The 23465-nt window shown below is 41.5% G+C and overlaps 1 protein-coding gene across 1 annotated transcript; it reads right to left on the reverse strand.

Moving 5' to 3' along the window:
- Positions 1-105: 105 nt before the first annotated feature.
- Positions 106-23284, reverse strand: aspm (assembly factor for spindle microtubules). Its single transcript, XM_063891459.1, is given in 27 exon segments — positions 106-863; positions 962-1134; positions 1251-1427; positions 3056-3210; positions 3391-3583; positions 3998-4189; positions 4307-4456; positions 4714-7838; positions 7841-10637; positions 10935-11129; positions 11660-11788; positions 12959-13107; positions 13528-13732; positions 14226-14438; positions 14519-14604; positions 15372-15517; positions 16566-16741; positions 17534-17664; positions 18864-19005; positions 19115-19182; positions 19327-19566; positions 19772-19918; positions 20032-20136; positions 20243-20335; positions 20628-22164; positions 22663-22806; positions 22940-23284. Coding segments are annotated over 27 exon segments (11247 nt in total). The 5' UTR covers positions 23216-23284; the 3' UTR covers positions 106-760.
- Positions 23285-23465: the final 181 nt, after the last annotated feature.

Below are 23465 nucleotides of genomic sequence, written 5' to 3' on the forward strand. Positions count from 1 at the left end.
AAAAGGTCTCGTGAAATGAAAGCTATTGCAAAGAAATTAGGCTTTTCAATAATGAAAGTTTATTTTTCAAAGCTATTCATATAAAAAAAAAAAAGTATAAACATATAAAATATTGGTTTTACTTTAATTAAAGATGTATCCGATGTTCAATAATTATATCACATTGATTTCAAGTCATTAGGTCACATAATATAGAAGCTGTTGAAAAAAATCAAATTGTCTTTTTAAAAACTGCATATTTCTGATCTTATGGAGTCATTTATTGCTGCATTGTTTAAATGAAATGGGTCATATGTATATTTTATAAATATATACAACTCTAATTAAGAGAATAGTGCCTTTATTGTCCAAAATAGTTGTACAATTCTGCAATGACATTGACACATTTAGGTCTAATGATAAGGAAGCTATTTGAAAGATCTAGTCATCTTAGTACAATGACAAACATCACTATGATGTAATTCATTCTACAAATGCTTTAACACTCCTCATTGTAGAGTGCTTGGTTAACAGTGCTAACAATTACATTAGGTGGCAAAAACCAACCTGGGAGCAAGTTAGCCAGATTTCATTTTGACACACACCTGCTCAGCCTCATTTCAGTATAAAAACACAATAGATAGAATCATGAAACTGGCCCACGTTTAAGAAACATATCCATTTTAATATTTATAAGCAATACATGGATATGAGATAGTAAAAAATACACTATTTTTTGAAGCACAGGAGATGGTAAAAGAACATTTAAAAGCTTGTCTATTTACAACACAATACTGAGTGTGTTTGCCACCATCTGAATGGCCCTGAGAGGATCCACAATATCTTTTAGTTTGTCCTTTCTGAGAACCCAATCCGGTGCAAATCTGAAAAACAAAACAGGATGTTAGTTACCTCGGCATACATATGAAATCTGTGCATCTCAGCCAAATCGATTACTGCACATAGATAAATTAGTACTTACTTTGGTCCAGGGCGGGATTTACGAGGCGTTGCTTGAATGAAAAAGCTCCCGTTGATTGATGCGTTCATTTTCTGTTTCGTAACAGTTCTTTCAGCGTCCATCTTGTGTTTGCGGGCAGTGAGGCGGTAGATACTGCTTATCCTATCCAACACCTTGGGTAGCTTCATAACCTCCTAAAAAAGAGAGTTTGTGTTACATTTACAAAACTACAATAGTGAAATTTGAATTTTCTCATGTGTATTCTATAATAACATATTTCGACAGTCTTTATGTCAAAGTAGCTACGGACCACAACGCGGTGCTTGTCTTGCAGGAGGAGAGCAAGAAGGAAGCAGGCCTTTGTGAAGATGCTCCCGCCCTTTTCTGCCACTTTATCTCCGGCTTTTTCCCGGTATCTCTGCAGCAGATCCAGCAGAGTCTCCACGGAGTTTTCCACCGAATAAACTACCTCGATGGTCTTGTGGTACTATGGAAAGAATAGTTTGTGGATGAGTGGGAAAGATAGAAAAGACAGGGAATCAAGCTCCATTAACCACTCGTGCAGACAAACAGAAGAAAAAGATGTAAGATGTCACAAAGGCAATTAACAGTCCGGTGTGATAATATGATAAAGGATGAGTCTTTGTATTCATATTTTGTTCACATTTACCCATGTTTATCTAGCTGATTATTTTTCAAGCCAAGCAATTAAAGTGCTAACATTCAAGTAAAAAAATCAAGAGGGTGGAATGTCCAAACTTACGCAATGGGTCACCTGATATTCTAGGAATTGATAAAAATTCAAAATCTTTCCTCAGGTCAGGTGTTATCAGAGAGTTACACCATCAATGCTTTTGCGTCACCTTTCCTTTGAAAAGCTTTGATTAAACCATCTGCTGGTTTGAGGTCGTTGTATAATGTACTGGCATTCCTTCTTCCAAAATAAAAAAGGTTAAAAGTCCAAACTGCTATTTACACATGAGGACAAACAATTAATGCTGGTGCAGAACTGTTGAATAGAGCCAACGATGGAAAATGTTTCATGTTGAAAACCAGAATTTCTTACAAATAGAATCCACATTTTCTCAACTACACTTCCATCCGTATCTGAAAACAAACCAGAATCTTGTACGATTTTGTGCTACACATTTTTATAGTTAGATTTATTCCTCATTAAAAAAAAAATGCAGACAATGCAGAATGTTCAAGGAGTAACCACAATGACACCATTAAACTGTGGGAACAGTAACAATTCAACCTAAAACAGACAGAAACATCAGTCTGAACTGTTTTAAGGAAGAGAAACTGATCCTGATATAACACAAGGAACAGACAAGCTTTAAGTCTGTGGGGAAGTGAGAGATGATGAAGAAATGCTGTGGCTCTCAGTCACTGTCAGCTCAACTCACTAGTGTTAACCATGTGAACCAAACTCATGTCAGATAAGTTCAATAATAACCTGCTTTTCAGCACCATGTTCTGTAGACGTATGGGTGCTGCAACATGAACTAACAACAATAAATATAGTTTTTATAAAGTTAATTTTTGTTCCATCAACAATTGGCTACCTTTTGGCATGTTGCTACAAAAGTTGTATCCAGGTGGATGTTGTACGTGTCTTTGTTTGACCCACTAACATCCCACTGTGTTTTGTTTCATGAAAGTTCAAGGTAATATTTTAAAATCACCTTATAATTAGTTTTTGGGCAAACATGTGGATTTGAAGACTTCAAAACTGTTTGTGATATACACATGCTAGATAGATTTGTGTTGGAATACTACATTATTACGCATTTTGTGACCAAAAAAAACATACTTTTCAAATCAAAGTGTCTACTTGGCATTGCAAGCCCAACTTTTTGACTGTGATAAAAAATAGGAAATGTGAGCAAAATATGAAAGACTCAGCTACATATTACATATGCTAATACCTTGTTTTCAAAAGAAGAAGTTTATTTTATTTATGTAGCATCTTTCAACACAAGGTAAGTGTAGCTTTGAGTGTCAAAGTAGCGTTTCACAGATTGCTATAATCCCCATCGTTATTTTTTCACTCCATGACCCTTTTGCCTTTTTATGGCAACGTTTCATGAGCAGGGCAGGCGTGGTTTGTACCTTGGAGAGGTTGAGGAGGATCTGGATGGAGTAGGTGATGACGTCCATGCAGGGGACGCTCCTGTTGCAGCAGCGGACGAGTGTAAAGATGATTTTTGTGGCTCCGCTCTCCACCAGTCGCTCACAGCACTCTGGGGACAGTCTGGTTGCAGTCTCTGCAAGCACACGTTAAAAAAACACACAGTCAAAATACGGATGAGGGAAGAGAATAAAAACTGCTGTCTTTCATTAACTACCAAAAGAGGTTAATCTTTCATTAAAGCTACTTATGACTAAAATATAACTATGGTTTTAGCAGGAATCTTTATTGTCATGTCATATGGATGCATTATCACCTAGGTTTCTCAGGGCCTCAAGGATGTACGAGAAGTGTTTGTATCGGAGGAGGTAGTCCAGGGCAGAGGACGTCTTGTTGCACAATTTGTCCTCATTTCGGACGCAGGCGGAGACTTCACGTAAGCGGTGTCTCAACTTCACCACCTTGGCCTTGTCATTCAGTAGACGGGAGCGGTGTCCTCTCCAGAGAGCCTTTGGGGGAGATGAAGAGGAGAAAGACAATTAGAAGATTTCATTACATTATGTATTCCTAAACAGATTTAGCCTTTTTGTCCTCATGTGATCATATGTTCTAGTTTGAAATTTGAATATTGTCTGCCTTCGGGTCAGAAACATTTACACAGTTACTGAAAATAACATGTTATTGACTACTGTGTCCACTAATGAAGAAGACAATAGGATGAGGAGTGACTGAATTTTGTCCGTTATCCCTTCGTTTAAAAGCACAGTAAAGCCAATACGAATGAGAATAATTATAACCACAAAAAACCTGATTCAACGTTCGTATGGGCCTCTTATTGAAAGCCATGCTAAGAATACAGTGAGCCTATCATTTTATTAACAGAAGTAATTTGTGGCAAGTTAACTATTCACTAGTTGAATTACCTGAGCTTTGACAATGCCCTGTTCAACCCTCTTCTGGCGTCTGAGGAGGAGGAATTTTCTGGCGGCCTGCTGGATGACGGATGCCGCCTTCTGGCGACGAGCTAACCAACGCTTGACCGCTCTCTGTGCTACAACCACATTCCTCCTGTCCTCAAGATACCGCCTCCTCTGCTGCCTCGCCTTCACACATCGCTAGGAAAAACAAAAGCAAATCATAGTAAGAAATGTTGTTCCCTTCACTTGTTCATTGAAGTCATCAGAAGTGACAGAGTTTGTTTTCAAAATTCATTGTGGGTTCTGTTTCTGTACCTGTATTGTGATGACACAATGGATTTGTCTTTTGGCCGACTCCAAAGCCCAATGGGATCTGAGTGCTCTTTGGATTTTTATGGCACTGAGATGGTGGAAGACCGCTGATGTAAAATAGAGCCTCCTCTCTGCTTTGGCTCTCTCTAGTACCTGGAACAAAATAGAATGTAAATAAGGTAAGCTTTTTTGTTTAGCCTACTGGCACGTTCACAACGCATGAAACATTAATAGTCAGCATTTTTCCAGGCAGACAGTGGTTTCATTTAATTTCCCCTGACTAACATCTTCTTGCTTAAAATAACTGATGGATTACTTGTTATGAGATTAGTGAATGCTAAATAAAGGCTGCCTGAAAGGAATGAAAGGTCCCAACAAACAGTAACCTTTCAATAAATAAAGCCCATTACCTGTCGTCTTGCAATCCAGGCTCTGCAGTGCGATTGAAGCGTGATACTAGACTTCCTCATTCGGATGTAGTTGTTTCTCTCCAATCTGCCGAGCAGCAGTGCCCTGACCCGTCGCTGAAGTTTCACAGCAGTTTCTCGCTTCTTCTGGAAGATACGCTTCTGCACAGAGCATCTCCAGAATGACTGGATTACAATGGCGGCTTGATTTTGTCGACGTATATCCCTCCTGACACACCAGCTTCTGAAAGCTACCTGGAGGGTAATAGTTGATTTCTTCAATTTCAGGAACATTTCCCTTTCTTGCCTCTGAAGAATACAGGAGCGGTAATATCTCTGGATGATAATGGCGGACAGACGCATGGCCTGGAATTTGACTTCCTCTCTGTGCTTTCTGAATGCAGACTGGATCACAGTGGCAGCCTGATGCCAACGAGCAACCTCCTTTCTGACTTTCCATCCTCTGTATGCCGCCTGAAACGTGATGGATGCATTGCGCATTTCAATGTAATGCATTCTTTGCGCTTTAGCCGCAACAGAAGCCCGATATTTTCGCTGAATAGTAAGGACAGAAAACTTCAATTTCAGATATTGTTTGCGTTCAGAGAAACCTCTGTAAGCTCTCTGGACAACACAGGCGGCATGATGTCTTTGTTTGACAATTCTTCTGGACTTCAGTCTCCGGAAAGCGGCTTGTAAAAAAATAACGGCTTTCCTGACCTCTTGATATTGTTTTATGTCAGCATTTCTCAATCTCTGAGCTCTAAACCTCTGCTGTAAGACACAGGCTGCCCAACGTTGTTTCCTCAATGCTGATTGCTGTTGATGCCTCTTAAAGTTAGCTTGAATGACAGTAGCAGCTCTGTGCATTTTGGCAAGGCTGCTTCGCACACGATAACCTCTGAAAGAGGCCTGAAGAATGATGGCAGAATGTTTTACTTTCAGGAACTTTTCTCTGTCGTGTCTCTGAAGAATACAGGAGCGGTAATATCTCTGGATGATAATGGCAGACAGACGCATGGCCTGGAATTTGACTTCCTCTCTGTGCTTTCTGAATGCAGACTGGATCACAGTGGCAGCCTGATGCCAACGAGCAACCTCCTTTCTGACCTGTTGGCTTCTGAATGCTGCCTGGAAAACAACAGCAATAGTGCGCATCCTTTGGTATTGCTGCCTCTGTTTCTTCGCAGCTACAGTGGCCCGATATCTTCGCTGAATGGTGAGAACGGAAGCTTTTAGGGTCTGATACTGCTTGTGTTCACAGTGGGCTCTGTAAGCTCTCTGGATAACACTAGCAGCGTGATGCCTTTGTTTGACAAGTTGTCTGGATTTCATTCCACGATATGCAGCTTGTAGCACGGTAGCTGCCTTTCTGCACTGTTGATAACGTTTTATCTCAACATTTCTTTGTCTCTGAGCTCTAAACCTCTGCTGTAAGACACAGGCTGCCCAGCGTTGCTTCCTCAATGCAGATTGCTGTTGATGCCTCTTGAAGTTAGCTTGAATGACAGTAGCAGCTCTGTGCATTTTGGAAAGGCTGCTTCGCACACGATGACCTCTGAAAGCTGCCTGAAGGACGATGGCAGAATGTCTTGCTTTTAGAAACTCTTTCCTTTCTTGTCTCTGAAGAATACAGGAGCGGTAATATCTCTGGATGATAATGGCAGACAGACGCATGGCCTGGAATTTGACTTCCTCGCTGTGCTTTCTGAATGCAGACTGGATCACAGTGGCAGCCTGATGCCAACAAGCAACCTCCTTTCTGACTTGATTGCCCCTGCATGCTGCCTGGATAACAACAGCAGCGTTGCGCATCCTTTGGTATTGTTGCCTCTGTTTCTTCGCATCTACAGTGGCCCGATATCTTCGCTGAATGGAGAGAACGGAGAATATTAGGGTTTGATACTGGTGGTGTTCACAGTGGGCTCTGTAAGCTCTCTGGATAACACTAGCAGCGTGATGCCTTTGTTTGACAAGTTGTCTGGATTTCATTCCACGATATGCAGCTTGTAGCACGGTAGCTGCCTTTCTGCACTGTTGATAACGTTTTATGTCAGCATTTCTTTGTTTCTGAGCTCTAAACCTCTGCTGTAAGACACAGGCTGCCCAGCGTTGTTTCCTCAATGCAGATTGCTGTTGATGCCTCTTGAAGTTAGCTTGAATGACAGTAGCAGCTCTGTGCATTTTGGAAAGGCTGCTCCGCACACGATGACCTCTGAAAGCTGCCTGAAGGACGATGGCAGAATGTCTTGCTTTTAGAAACTCTTTCCTTTCTTGTCTCTGAAGAATACAGGAGCGGTAATATCTCTGGATGATAATGGCAGACAGACGCATGGCCTGGAATTTGACTTCCTCTCTGTGTTTTCTGAATGCAGACTGGATCACAATGGCAGCCTGATGCCAACGAACAACCTCCTTTCTGACTTGATTGCCCCTGCATGCTGCCTGGATAACAACAGCAGCGTTGCGCATCCTTTGGTATTGTTGCCTCTGTTTCTTCGCATCTACAGTGGCCCGATATCTTCGCTGAATGGAGAGAACGGAGAATATTAGGGTTTGATACTGGTGGTGTTCACAGTGGGCTCTGTAAGCTCTCTGGATAACACTGGCAGCGTGATGCCTTTGTTTGACGACTCGTCTGGATTTCATTCCACGATATGCAGCTTGTAGCACGGTAGCTGCCTTTCTGCACTGTTGATAACGTTTTATGTCAGCATTTCTTTGTCTCTGAGCTCTAAACCTCTGCTGTAAGACACAGGCTGCCCAGCGTTGCTTCCTCAATGCTGATTGCTGTTGATGCCTCTTGAAGTTAGCTTGAATGACAGTAGCAGCTCTGTGCATTTTGGAAAGGCTGCTCCGCACACGATAACCTCTGAAAGAGGCCTGAAGGATGATGGCAGAATGTTTTACTTTCAGGAACTTTTCTCTGTCCTGTCTCTGAAGAATACAGGAGCGGTAGTATCTCTGGATGATAATGGCGGACAGACGCATGGCCTGGAATTTGACTTTCTCTCTGTGCTTTCTGAATGCAGACTGGATCACAGTGGCAGCCTGATGCCAACGAGCAACCTCCTTTCTGACCTGTTGGCTTCTGAATGCTGCCTGAACAACGATCGCGGCACTGCGCATTTGTTGAAATTTTGCATTTGATCCATTGCAGCTTTAGTGGCCCGATACCTTCGTTGAATGGTGAGAACGGACGACTTCAGGGTTCGATACTGCTGGCGTTCACAGTGGGCTCTGTAAGCTCTTTGGATAACACTGGCAGCGTGATGCCTTTGTTTGACAAGTTGTCTGGATTTCATTCCACGAAATGCAGCTTGTAGCACGGTAGCTGCTTTTTTGCACTGTTGATAATGTTCAATCTCTGCATTTTTCTGTCTCCAAGCTCTACACCTCTGCTGTAAGACACAGGCTGCCCAGCGTTGTTTCCTGAAGGCTGACTGCTGATTATACCTCTTGAAGTTTGCTTGAATGACAGTAGCAGCTCTGTGCATTTTGGCCAGGCTGCTTCGCACACGATGACCTCTGAAAGATGCCTGAAGGACAATAACCGAATGTCTTGCTTTTAGAAACTCTTTCCTTTCTTGTCTCTGAAGAATACAGGAGCGGTAGTATCTCTGGATGATAATGGCAGACAGACGCATGGCCTGGAATTTGACTTCCTCTCTGTGCTTTCTGAATGCAGACTGGATCACAATGGCAGCCTGATGCCAACGAGCAACCTCCTTTCTGAATTGATTGCCTCTGTATGCTGCCTGGATAACAACAGCAGCACTGCGCATCCTTTGGTATTGTTGCATTTGTTCCTTTGCTGCCACATTGGCCCGATATCTTCGCTGAATGGTGAGAACGAAGTATTTTAGGGTCTGATACTGCTGGTGTTCACAGTGGGCTCTGTAAGCTCTCTGGAGAACATTGGCAGCCTGATGCCTTCGTTTGATAATTCGTCTGGTTGTCATTCCTCGGAATGCAGCTTGTAAGACAACTGCCGCATTTCTCTTGGCCCTGAGGGCTTTCATCTCCTCTCTCATTTTCTTGTTGGCTCTGTAATGTGCTTGCAAAACACTGGCAGCCCAGCGAAGGGACTTGTAGCAAGTTCTCTGCTGATACTTTCGGAAGTGAGACTGAATTGTTACAGCTGCCGAATGCTGGATACGCAACTGCTTTCTGACTTTACATCCTCTGTAGGCCGTCTGCAGACAAATGACTGCGCGGCGCTTTGAAATATAGTCTAATCGGTCTTTTCTTGCCAGAGTCACCCCTCTGTACCTCTGCTGACAAACAAGAACGGCTGCTTTAAGAGCTAGGAACCGATTTCTATCCCGAATAGTAACTAACTTCCTCTGTATGATTATAGCAGCTTGATGCATCTCTGCAATCTTCTTTCTGGCCTTGTGGCCACGATATGCTGCCTGGATAACTACAGCAGCCGATTTCATTGTCCTGTAACTCTGCATCTGTTGATCTCTGTGCATATTGGCCCTATAACGTTGCTGAATAATGATGGCGGCACACTTGGTGGCAAGGTAGGCCTTACGCATCATGTGCATCCTGAACCGAGCTTGGATGGCTCTGGCAGCGTTGTGCCTCTTCTTTAAGTCTCCTCTCACTTTATATCCCCGATAGACGGCTTGTATCTTTAAGGTCGCCAGCTTCAGCGCTCTGTATTTTTTTTGCTGCGCCTTGCATAACAGAAGAGCTCTGTATTGACTTTGAATGATAATCGCTGCACTTTGGAGGAGGATATACCGTTTCCTACAAACAAACATCCTAACTGAAGACTGAATGACAGTCGCTGCCTTGTGATGTTTCCTCAGCTCTTTCCTGACTTTCATGCCTCTGAAGGCTGCCTGGAGTGTAACACAGGCTGCTCTCATGCTCAGGTATGTTTTTCTCATCTCCTTTCCAGCCACATAAGCTCTGTAGTGACGCTGTACAACCAAAGCACAGGCCTTCTTGGACCTGTACTCTGCTTGCGATTTGTGCCGACGGTAGTTTGCCTGTATCAGAGTGGCACACTGATGCCGTTTCTCCATCCTCTTTCTGTCAGTTCTGCCTCTCCAGTGAGCTTGTAAGGCAAGTGCAGCATTCCTTAAAGCATTGTAATCCTTCTGTGTCTTACGAGCCAAAATTGTGGCTCTGTACTTTTGCTGTATCACAGCTGCAGCTTGTCTCAGGACAAGGTAGCGCCTTTGGGCAGCAAGCTTCCTGTAAGCTGTCTGAATTACGGTTACTGCTTTGTGCTGTTTTTTCAGGGCCTCTCGAGTCACTTTTGCACGATAGGCTGCCTGTATGGTAATTGCAGCGCATTTCATCCTCAATAACATTTTCCTTTCCATGGAGGCCCTGAACCAGCTCTGAATTATGACAGCAGCGCATCTCATCTCTGCCACCTGTTTTCTGAGGGCATGTCCTCTGTAGGCACTTTGAATCACAATAGCCGAGTGGTGCTGTAGGTTTAACATCTGAAAGCAGCGCCTCTGTGCATGACCTCTGTACTGGGCTTGAATGAGCACAGTGCTTCTCTTTATCTTTTTGTATTGATGGAGACACGTCTGCATTCTGTACCAAGACTGAATCTTTAAAGCAGCAGCAGTTTTCCCTGCCAATTTTTCCTCATACCATTTCTTAAATACAGTTTGTATCATTTTGGCAGCACGGTTTTCCTTCTCCATTTTCTGGGTTTTCCATCTTCTGTACCCTCTTTGTATTTTCATGACTGCAGCTCTAAGGTGAAGATAATGTTCACGGTCTCTTTTTGCCAGAGCCCATGCTCGAGAGTGCTTCTGAATGACAGTTGCCGCCCAGGATATTCTCCTATAAGCAGAGGCTGCCCTCCTCATTCGCCATTGTGCTTGGACAACAATGGTGTAGTATCTGAGACGATGGTAAGCCCTCATAGACGAAAACATCCTCCACTGAGCCTATATGGACATCATATACAAAGAACAATTACAAAAACATGACACAGCAGGTGTGCTTCCAGCAACAAAATTGAAAGAATGGTAAATGTTGGCTAGACAGTATGTAAATACAGGACCAACATCAATGTATTGTTCAACAAGTTAAGGCCTTTTGAGAATACAAATTGTGTACTGTTTTATTTCTACTGTAATGATTAGTATTTCAATAATTTAAACATATATTTTTTTTAACTCTTATGTAAACATGTACAATCTTTAGTATCTGTTAACACCCCGTTTCTTACTGCAAACACCTACCTGAATGACAGTTGCAGCTTCATGCTGTAGAGCCCGAAGATGGGCCTGTTTTTTTAGCCTCAGCCTGTTGCGGGCCACAAAACCTCTCCAGACTGATTGGATGATAATTGCAGCTTGGTTCTGTCTCTTAGCTCTGCGCTTCTGCAGAAAACTCCTCACAACTAACTGGATTTTCGCAGCAGCTATGTTCCTTTCCTGTACCCAGACAAAAAAAACAAACAAGTTCAACATGACTTTTTATACTTATCTAGATTTAAGTTACAATTCTGTTTTTTAGTATAAAAAGTAGTAAACCCTTTTTCCCTTTGCAGTTTTAATCAGATGTATCTTTCCATTTTACTTTAGAAAACGTAAAGAAAGTTCTCTTGTAATGTAATCATTAAGTACAATCTAAAATAACTTTAACACAGCATTTGTTTAATCAAAACAACTCTTAAAAGTCTTAAGATACAAATTGTACATGTATGTAGTTTATATCCCAAACAGCAGTGACCCGACTCAAGACTTCCATGTGAATACAACCGTGTTTTTTGTGCAACACGTTTTTTTAATAAAAAATAAAGTAAGGAAATTGAAGAACAAAACTTAAGTTGGAAAATGTGCTGCAGTGATTAAATATGAATCTATCCAGACAAAAATGCTCTCTCAATTCGAAAATGTGCTAAAATAAATACAAAACAAGTAAAACTCCATCCCTCACCAGTTGCACCAAACACTGAACCCACCTTGTAGAGCTGCAGGTCTTTCTTTAACCTGTATTTCCTCCAGGCGGCCTGTATGACTCGAGCGGCTCTGGTTTCGTTGCGAAGGTCCAGAAGACGAGCACACAGGAAGGAGAGGTAAGACATCACAACCTGGAAATAAACAGATGAGGATGAAGGTAAAGCATTTCATCAATTAGCATTTACAGAGTTTAAATTTTAGATTTTTTTTTTTATTTTAGAAGTTTAGATTTTGTGAACAAAGGTAAAGCCAGTTGATATTGCACAATGAAGACATGTATGGTCCTAGGATTTATTGTGCACAGGGTTTCCCACAGCGCTTTCCTGTTAAGGCGGCCGCCTTAACAACACGGGGTTGCCGCCTTGACTAACGTCACGTCTCCAGAAAAAAAATAAAAAATGATATAGATATAGGCCTATAGCGATATTTGCCGTTTTACTCTTTCATGTTTTCTACCTTTCATTCCAAACCGTGACTGACAGTCTATCTTCTCTGCAGAACGCATTTTAAAATAAAAAACAAAAAACAAATAAAAGAAACGTTTTTAAAATGTGGGGCTTCAAATATGCCTCTGAATCGCGTGATGCGTCCGAACAGCGGCATCTAGTGGTATATGTCATTGTGCTATCATCGTTCGACCAACATCCTTCAAAACCAGCATTTTTCGGAAAGACTATTTGGATGGCTGACAACCTGTCGTATCAAGGTAAGATTATTATTGAATTCTATACTAGTCTAATAATAGTCTGTCAACTGTTCACTAGTAGGCTACCTGGATAAGCGTAATGTTTTCTTATCAAGGCTAATTGTGTTTAACGTTTACACGTGGCTATATTATTATAGCCTAGCCTGCCTTTGACATTTGCACGTAATTTTCTCTCGCAATGTTCACAGCCAAATGGATCGAAAAACTCAGCCCAAAATCGCCGGCTTCTTCATGCGACGTAGCCGGCCGACTTCCGGCCCCCCCCCCCCCCCCCCCCCCCCCGGAGATGAGTACGTCCCCCCCCCTCACCACCTTGACTAACACATTTTCTGGGGGAAACCCTGATTGTGCATATTTTGCAAAACCACTGGCATAGTCCTTTTATTGTGCCTTATAGTAATACATAACTTTGGGGCTAAACCTATGGAAATGAAAAGTGTGGGGCTTCCATGCAAAATAGTCAGCTGCACTGAAAAACATCATATGCACTGTAAATATGGACTGGAATATTAAGCAGCTTCTTACAAATCTGCACTAATATTAGAACAATGATCTGTGTTCCTGTAGAGGGAGGAGGAAACCCGTCTGCGCTCACCTTCTCATTGGGGATGGTGTTGGACATGTCCGCTGGGTTGATCATGGCAGGAACTCCGCCCAGGAAAGAAACTGCAGTGTTGACCTGTCTGAAGTTATTCTTCTCATTCTCCAGGAGCTCTTTGAACTCCACAGATGGAGAATCTGGGCCTGTTCACAAAAATAACAGATAAAGACATCACAAGCCTGTTGCGGTCTCTCCAATGCCTTTGAAATCTCTTCTTTTTTTTTATAAAAGGGAGAGACTTCAGGTTTAAAGTTTATAATATTCAACTAATTTATATTATCATGAAACATGCCCAGACAGACCAGTAGAAAATGAAGCTAGGTCATACTAGAAAGGATTAATATTTGAACAGAATGAAACAAGTACAACTAGCTAGTATATACTAGCTACTTGTTTCATTCTGTTCAAATATTAATCCAAATGTTGTTGTTTTTTTAGGAAATATCTCTTTAACTCATTACATCAATCTGAAAATACTGTCTTAGAAATTGCACCCTAGATGTCTTTGTACAAGTAATGCACCACGGCAGACAGTTGCCCTGAAGACACCGAAACACAATTACCATTCAGTCCCGTGGGCGATGAGTCAAAGGAGTTGTCAGAGTCGCTGGCTGAGCAGTTGAGCTCCAGGCGGCCCCTCTGTGAACACTCCACTGTCTGAGTGGTGCTGTGACTGACGGCCCTCTCTGGCAGGACGCCCGGGTGGTAGTGGTGGATGAGGTAGCAGAGGACGCGGCCATCCGAGAACGACACTGTGAAGTTCTCCACCTGCACAGATACACGTAACGATTTATTAAAAAGCACTTTTATGATTGGATTGTAACATAGGTGAATAATAATCCAGAGGAATAAAGCACACTAGGCATTTGACATTTTTTCTGATTACTATGTTAATATGTAAAGATACTTGACTGCAGTATAGTGTATGCTGAGTTCAATTGTGTTTTGAAAACACAAATGAACTCAGCATACAAAAAACTGTTTTTTTTGGGGGGGGGGGGTTTTGTTTTGACATTTAAAGTTGTTTTCCTTTTGAATATCACTTATTGTAGCGTATTCAAACAATTCAAAGGAATAGACAGAAAATGGGAACATAGCAGAAACAAGACAAAACACAGCAACAGATAAAATGTTTTTTATAAATATGAACCCGCTTTTGAACAGGGAGTGGTTATGTAGGGCAAGTGTGTGTATATTTGTGCAGCAGGGAAACTAGCAAAAATCATCCAACTAGAAAGTCTGAGCTGAAATTCAAACTCACCTTGAGATTGTAGAAGTCACACACAGCGTGGACCCAGTCCATCAGCAGGGTGATCTTGGAGCTGCCGTGTTGGTACGGCACCTGGCTCTTTGCAGGACTCGGCTGAAGTCCCCGGTCGGCCCTCAGGCACGCCAGCCTCCGCTTGGCCGTCAAAGATCTCTTCAGGAAGCCAATTTCCTCCCTCAGCTGTTCCCCGTCCAGAATCACCTCCACCTTAAGGATCATTTGATGTACAGTATGTCAATTAACTCATCCCCCCACAAATGTTGTGCACTATTGGAAAGTGTACACACCTGAAACGCAAAGATGATTTTCCACAACAGGCTCAGAGTCTTTTCTCTGTGTCCATCCACAATGTCTCTGGAATCAATGTTAGAGCCTGGAAGTGAACACACAAATCTTTCATTTCCTCAAGCCACATTAAGATGAATGCATCAAAGTAATTTCTTTATCAAAAATATAAAAGCAACCTTTAATATTCTCATACTCGACGATGCTTTTATGCGCTTCACATTATTGTAAATTAACTATTTTGAGGTTTGATTAAAAAGGAAGAATTATTCAAAGACATTGCTTTGAGCTTTAGGAAAAAGTTATGTGAACTTGTCACTATTTTACCAACATTATTAATAATGACAGATGGATTATTATATGTAGTAATTGCAGCCTCATACCCATAATACTATCTTTTTACACCTTGAACACAGCCGTTGCTGAAGCTATTTCATGTTGTCTTAGATATTTAGTTGCAGGCAAAGTTAGTGTTAGTCATTTTTTTTACTTCCTTGATGTTTGTGGAACACTTCCCTTAGTCACACATGTTCACTTGTGCAAAATCGCAAAAACACTCAGTCACATAACAGGCAAAGCAATCCAATTATGTTGCTGCACTGCTGTACTACAACTACAAGAACAACAACAACAGCAGCTGTTCAAACACAAAGGGGGTAACAGTGAAATGGCAGATGTTCATGCTGCAGTGGAAAATGTCACAAATGGGGGAAAATGTCACAAATAAATCAATATGTAACAATTCTTTAAAGAACACGCATGAACAGAAAAACACACAACTCTCATTAAGTGGAGAACAAACGTTCTTCCAGGTTGGGAGGTTTGCTTTTTGGTGAGGAGGGAAATTATAATTACCATGTTCATCCTTAAGGTCCACCCCTTTGCTTTTGAGCACTTGCAGAGCCATGTCGACGTTGTGGATCTTCTGCAGGCGGCTGATTGCTGGCAAGCGGAGTTTGGCTGACATGCTCCAGTCCTGGATGAGGAGTTCCATCACACGCCTGCGAAACCCATGATGACATTTTTTTTTTTTTTTTAATGATGCTGCACAAGAATCTTTGTCGGCCTTTCCTTTCATCTTTTAGCACTGTAAATCATTGAATTGCTAATGACAACAATCTAAAAACCTTTTTTGATGTAGCATTTGGATAGGAAAGCGGAAATGTTATTCATTTTTGCAGGAAACAAGTCACTACTCGAGTCAATATATCTTCACATTTTGTATAATTTCCTGCATGTTTCTGGGTAGACAGCCTGTGATGGCGCCCTGGCTTTGATGGTAATACAATAGCAGCTATTGATTGAGAAGGTATTGGTTTTTTAACTAATTAGGTAGGCAAAGGGCTCTGTAATGGGCAGGGGCAAAAAATAAATGAATGAATAACAACAACTACAGAATTGTTATTATTACCAGTGATTCCTGCCAGAGATGTGGAATATTCTGCATTATTTTCAGACAAAATTCAAGTATTAAACATAAAACGCTGTTGCACTTTCTTACTTTTCATGCTTTCAAAGTTGACAGATTGAAAGAAACACACCAAGAATACAGCTGGGCGATATGGAGAAAATCAATATTATTGACCAAATACTCCTATATCCATTTTGTAATGGTTATTGTATTGTTTCCTTTTGGCGCTTTCTGAAAATATCCAAACCATCGTAATGTGGATAGAATGACTAAATTGGTAAATGTCAATAATTGAACAGGAATATGAAAAGGGAAAACTGTGAGGGAAAATTAATTGATGGACATTACTAAAATGCTGCCCTTAAAACAGGGGAAGAGACACATTTATGTCATGCTAGGATAGTTGGACAGATATCCAAAATTTAAAAAAATCAAAATTCTAGGCTCATATCATAATAACCATCTAATATTGATAAAGTGCCCAGGCCTTACCAAGACCCCGACTTTGCTTTTGAAATCCACCCTATATTTGAACATCAACAGACAGTAAGAGAGATATCCTTCAGTGAGAATCCCAGGGAGCCAAAATGCCATCAGGGTCCAGAGCATCACATTTAAATTCAGGTCGTCTCACTCACACTAGACGTATGCCGCATTTCAAGTCAACCGCCAAGTTCTTCACAGCAAAGTTGAACTCGTCCAGGGGCGTCTGAATGTGGGAGACTGGCAACCCCAGGTAGCCCAGGTGCCGGGGGAGGATCCCCTCTCCGCTCAGGAAGTCCCTGGAGAAGGCCAGGAGCAGGTCTTTACTCGTCTGAGAAGGAAGAAACATAACACATGGCAGAGTTGGATGCAAACCAAGGAGATGTAATGATAGGAAATACAATGAACTCTGTGGAAAAGTTATCATCACTATGTTGAATGATAGATAACATTCAGAAAACATGGGGAATGTGAGGTTCACTTAGGGCCGTTTTATTCTCTTTGATATTTAAAATACCATACTAGTGTGCTGGCTCCCTCTGCATTGAAATTCAAGTATAGATAAACTCCATCTACAGTTTCCATCTTTTGAAACATACGGCACTGAACTTGTTGGTATTTATGAAGCTGCCCCAAGTATGATTTTGTATTTTAAATTCTAAACATAAAGTCATTTTTCTTCTTACTATCAATCCATCTGTGGATGATTAACTGTTTAGTGTGATCTTATAATACATGTTTATGATTGTATTTGTACAAAGTGAGAAGGCCTAAACCTTTTGTATAATTGGGACGCAGCATGACACTGCCAGACTAAATTAACAGAATGACTGACAACAAGAACAGAAGTAACAGTTTAATGTATTTATATCTTTGAATAACATTTATTCATGTTCCTTACTTTCACAGCTTTTATCCTCTACTAAAAAATAACCCGGATTTTCAACTTATTTTGGTATAATCAGCATAGGATCTCTAGATCAACTAAATAAAAAAAGGCTAAAATTGTCATGAACCAAAAGTACATTTTTATTTGTTTGGAAAGGCTGTACCTTTGGCCTCAAATAAAAGAATCATGTAATGTTTATTTATGTATTGTTGACATAATAGGGCATTAGCCTACCTTGAACTCTGCGTCCAGGCAAAACAGACAGGGGTTGTGTTCAATCAGTCGTGACTCTTTGGCTTTGTCCAGGAAACACACCATCAGCAGCAGCTTCTTCAGAGTGAAGCGAGACAGCGCCTCCTCGTGGCCTAGCCAAGAAAAATTCAAGAAATGTTAACCAGTTCAGAGAAACACAAGTCTGACAATGTACACAGCATAGACAACTTTCATGAGGAACTACACAAAAAATCCATTGTTTTCTGGTACTACTACAGAGTTGATACCACTGAGTTTAAGATGAAATTCTCTTATCATAACAGGGGTACTCAACTCGTATTAAATTCACAGCACTAGGGATTATAAAACGCAAAACAAACCTTGATATGCTTGACCCTTATATTTAAAGCAACGGTAGTTTTAAATATATACAATTCCAGTACCAGAGCTGCAAAAATATGTAAATTGTATAAACAATTACACCAAAAGGGTTCAATTAAGTGCATCCTATCTTAAAACTAAATCTAAATTAAAGTATGCATTTCTCTTTCTATTCATTAAACTTTGTTGCGGCTCTGACAGTACAAGTGCTGTGGGAGGAAATATGCTGAATCCTTTTAAAAAGCTGAACACCTAGATGGTCATAAAATAAAGTAAGTTAGCTGTTGAGTGCAAAAAAAAGGGTCAGATGTGAATCAACAGGAAATGGCTGTGAAAAAAAAGGCGGAGGAATAATTATAGCTGCCGAAGCTATTCCAACAAGGTGCTTGATGTATATAACTGATCTATTTTTGAGCCTGTTCGCACATAGAAATAAAGAGCAAAGCAAAAAGGTATACAAAACAATCAGCACTATTAAAGACATGCAACGTCAAAATGTTGGATGTATATAAATATTCCCTATTGTCAGCATAATCAGCAGATTTAAATAGATGAAAATAGTCGAAGGTTGCTGCTTAACATTTTCGGCAAATCTAAACCTTGCAAAATATTTTAATTGCAGTTGAACTGAATTTCCCATTTAATTGGACCCCTGCCTTTAGCTGCTGGGATATGCTTAGAAGTTTGGTTCATGTCATAGATAGAATGGTGAATCAAGCTGTTAATTAAAGTTAAACTAAAACCCAAGTTGTCAATTTCCTTTCTTTTTTCTTAGTCATATTGCTCTCTGCGAATTGATATGGTGAAATACGTTTATGTTTCTGCTCGTGACCCAAAAAATTGCCTTTTACTACTTTGAATTCAAATGTATCATAAGGAAAAAAAGTCTCCAACTGTCCCGAGTTCCTCCTGAAGGTTTGTATGATAGTAACAGTTTCCAGTTCAATAACCCCTGGTGCTCTTCCCTTACCTTCTTTGTAAAGGTTTGGCACCTTGGCGTGTCTGAACTGCGCAGCGATGTCTGGGTTCCAGAGCAGCCGCTGGAGGATGAACATGGCCAGACCCAACGCATCGCTGTTGCTCTCCAGTGAGATCAATTCCCCGAAGATCGTCTGAGGGGGAACAACATTTGTGTTAAGCAAATGTTGCATGGAGAGTGAAGAAACTTGAAGGATTGTCTTGGGGATAAAAGCAGAAGGAAAAATGTTTGTATCAGAATACCTCGAGCCCAATCCGTAACCACAGCGGATTGTATGAAAGAAGCCAGTTGAGGACTTTTCGCCGTTCACCTGAAATAGAGCAAAAAAAGAAAGAAATTAAGTTACTAATCCGGGGGGTTCACAGAGCATAACTTCAGCAGATATTTCCCTGATAATGATACAGCAAAAACGTTTTTCACTGATAAGCCCACTCAGTATATAACACTCAGATACCTATATCCTTCCAAAGATGGCGATCTTTCCGGACCAGCAGCCTCTTGGCCTCCACCTCCAGTTCCAGCTTCTGAATGGCCTTGACCATGGCCTCAGAAGTGAACAGCTGACAGGCAGAGCGACGGAGGCGATTCAGCTTCCGCCTGGCCGTGTAAGTGCTGAAAGACATCTCCTCTTTGGTGGGAGCTTTGGGAACGCTGTACTTATCGTCGCTGCCAATGGCAATGGATACAGCATTAACTACACAGGAAAAAAATAGAAAAGGCAAAGTTTAGTAATCGCCATGTACAATCAGCTTGTGCTCTGATACTCCTATATAGAAATATTCCACAGTGACAATAACTGCGCTTAAGTTGTTAAGTGATTCAACTGTAATGGAACCAAACACTGTGCACTTAAGATTTTCCTAAGCATGTTTTAGGAGTGAAAGCCTGCAAAATGCTACCTTTAGCGACTTCAGTGTTGACTTTAAAGTCATCCGGGGTGAGAACGTGGTTGATCCACCATGTGAATCCCCTCTCCTGCTTCTCGATCCACCTCTCATCGTAGAACATGTTCTTGGCGGCAAACGGCATTGGGTGTCTAGGTATGGCTGGAACAAATTTAGAAAATGCAGAAAACTTGATACAAATATTGAGATAAACAAACAAGCAAGACACATTTTGCAACACATGACCAATGTAGAATGTTCTTCCATCCAAATACCTGTTTGCGCCGCCGGCTTAATAAAGGTCAGCTTTGACTGCGCTACAGCAGCAATCTTCGCTGTCTTCATAGAGGAACTGCGAGATGACTTCAGAGACTGGACATCTGAAAAAAATGGGGAGAACAAATGTGTCATTCTGTATTTCACTATCACATTTACTCTTTGAGATGTATTCAACTTCTTTAAAAAGGCAATAACATAAATTCTAACCTCGTGATGAGGTGAGTTTGGAGCTTGGTTGCTTTGCCTGGGCAGGAACCACAGACCTGGCCATCTTTAGAGAGGATGTTGTCATCGATCTCACTGAGCCCAGGGAACAATGCAAAACAGTAAATGACGAGAATCCAGAAACAAGGCAAAGCTCCAACGGAAGTTAGAATACATTTTTGGAAGTAGGTCAAGAATTTATTTAGGTAAACAAAAAAAATTGCTCTGAATATCACATTTTATCGTAGTTAGAACTTTAAAAGGCTTTTGTGCTGTGATACAAAAGTTACAAATCTTTTCACACTGAATTTAATATACAGGTTTAAATCATTCTGTAAAAACACAACGTATTATAACATATCCTAACATCAATTAATATTTTGCCCACCTGCTGTTCTCGGCTTCTGTGATGCACTCCTCCTCTCCTGGAAGGATCTTGGGGGCTCCATTTTCCCAGGTACCATCTTGCTCCTTTTCACACGCTCAGCTTTCCCAGCATCCTCAATCTTCACATCACTTTTTAAATACTCCTCACTCTTTCTCTTCTTGCTCTTCACGGCCATATAAATGGGAAATGATTCGTCCTGCACAAACTTGGATACAGACAGAGTTGGAGACGCCTGTGGTGTCAGATTGCGGTGAAGAGGAGAAGATGAGCACAGGGGCGACGGGGAGCTGACAGTCAAAACAAGGGGAGTGGGGGCTGCTGGGGGCGTGGAAGTGCCTGAGAAAGAGAAGCGAGCCGGGGCCAAAGATGGGGGGGAGGTGACGGGGAAGGTGATGGGTGTAGGGGAGCCATCAAGCCGTGGAGACAGCCTGGAAGAGGTTAACTCCTGGGCTGGAGTTCTGTCATCACACGGGGAGTTGGCAGAGTTTTGCAAACCTTTGGTGTCCGTTTCTAGATTTATGACAGGAAGGTTAGGAGTGCCTGGTGCAGACTCACACTGACTGCTTCCATCAGACAGTTCCAGGGTTTTCTCTAAGAGCCTTCGTCTTGACTTTTTTATCAGCCTTCCATTTGAAAGATTTGCCTCCACTGGTGCTTTGTTCTTGATCACTGTGGCAGAAGTAAAAGAGGTCTTTTTGACCCTTTCCGTAGCCTTATCACCCTTGCAAACAACCTCACTCACAACAATATTTTTACTGACAAAGAAGGTTAGCCTCGGCTCATTGGAGTCTGACCCAAGTGGGCTATCAGGTAACGCTGGAAGGGCATTTTTTTCAGGTCCACAGCCACGAGTCCCACTCTTGGAGTCCAATGAATCTGAAAAGTCACAGCTTGAACTTGTGTCTCTAGAACTGGTGTTCATTTTGCTCAGATCAGAGTCAATGAGGGTTAGTGCGTCTTTCAAAGAGGGAACCGGGGTTCCAGTTAACCCACTGTCAGCAGAATTTAAAGCAGTGGAAAGTGGGCTGTCTGACTGAATACGTGGCATGAACTTCTTAAACATCTCCGGTGTACCGATAGGTGACAGCGTCTTGTTGAGCATCTTGATTAGATCTCTATTTTCGGGTTTGCCCATGTGCAGATCTGGACTAGCAAACATGTTGCCAGAGTCCATCAGCTTCCCGGCAGGGATGAGCAAGACAAGAGGAGAGTCATTCTGAAGACAATGGATATTCTCCTGGTCAGACAAACCCAGAGACCGTTGCCTCTGAGAGGAATTATAGGCCTTCTGCTCCTCTGAATTCTGGGAGTAATCGACCATTGGAGTAGGCTTGGAGAGGGACCTCTCTCTGACATCTGCGCACTTATTGAGGGAGGCAAGAGGGCTGCGTGGCTTTTCCCGCTTGTACTGTGACTTTCGGGAAACTTGGAAGGTTTTGTTGGCTGCCATCTTCAGTGGCTGCTCAGTTTTTCTTCTCCTGGGTGCGCTTACGTTTTCACTATCCCTTTTGTTTTTGATAGTGTCCCATAAGCTTTTCTGAAACAAAAACAAAATGTATTTGTCATGTTAAAATCACTTATGTTTAAATGAAAACAGCTTGATTAAACCAAATAAGAGTACCAACCAGGAATATCAGGCTTGTTAACTTGAGTAATTTTTCTTTTTATACATTGTGTATCAGCATTACTGGAAGAACCCCAACAACAAAGAAGTCCGTCCAAGCAACTGTTTCACTAGAACTGTCGTGTATTATGACATAGAAATCCAATTTAGAAACGTAACAGACTATCGTTTTCGTAATCTGTAAATTTGCCAGATATATTGACGATTAATCATCTTGATTATTACATCAGAAATTGAATTAAAATATTAATCACAATTTCCTAGAACTGAATCTGATGTCATTAAATGCCTTGTCCACCAAAACGTCCAAAAGGATTACTATGATAAGGTATAAAAGCTGCATATTTCCCCCACTTCAGAAAGAATATTATACATTAAATCACTGATAAAGCTCTACAACAGGGTATTTACCTTTTTCTTTTTGGGGGCTTCTGCTCTCCCCAGCAGAACAGCCTGGTGTTTGAGGACCCCATTGGCATTGAATACGATGAGCTCTCTTATTCCACCTTCTTCTGTTGGAGTCCATGTTACGTTCAAATTGAATGAGTCCTCGGGCTGCAATCGCAAAGCACATGGGAACATGGTCATTCAATGGAGAAAAAAACAAAACATTAATGGTATATCGAGCAATGGGAGTTGTGTCCCTCAGTGCAGAGAAACGCTAACGTTAGCTGAGAACATAACTTACCTGAATCGTGAACGTCCTGTTGTCCACAGAAAATCCTTTACTTGCAGGGATCTTTTCAATCGTAACATCCACTTCTGAATCCTCTGTAGGGTTCTCAATACGCAGAACAGCCGATTTGGAGGTGCCCAACTTCACTGTTCCAAATGTCACAAAAGGAGCCTTTGAAAACAGTGTTAAAACCAAAACTGGAACATCGTTCTCCTTGTTAGCTTCGGCTCGCTTTACTGGACTAATGTCCAGAAATCCTCTCCGTGCTAAATTCTCAGTTTCAGCCATTACAAATTAGATAAAGTAGCAGTAGCTAGTGGCTAGCTACATATCACGTAGTTTTAAAAACGTATAGCATGTGAGCTGCAACTAATGTTGACTAGCAAACGTTAAAATCACTCTTCCTTCCAAAACACACCGAATGACGGTTTGAAATTCGGCGTGGTGTTTGATCAGCCAATGGTAAGCAAGGGATGGCCACTTCTTGTCCAATCGGTAAAGAGCATTGGTCGAATCCGTATGAATACAAAGTCATTGA

The sequence above is a fragment of the Eleginops maclovinus genome, chromosome 9 (genome assembly GCF_036324505.1).
Source record: "Eleginops maclovinus isolate JMC-PN-2008 ecotype Puerto Natales chromosome 9, JC_Emac_rtc_rv5, whole genome shotgun sequence".
NCBI classification, from domain to species: Eukaryota; Metazoa; Chordata; class Actinopteri; order Perciformes; family Eleginopidae; genus Eleginops; species Eleginops maclovinus.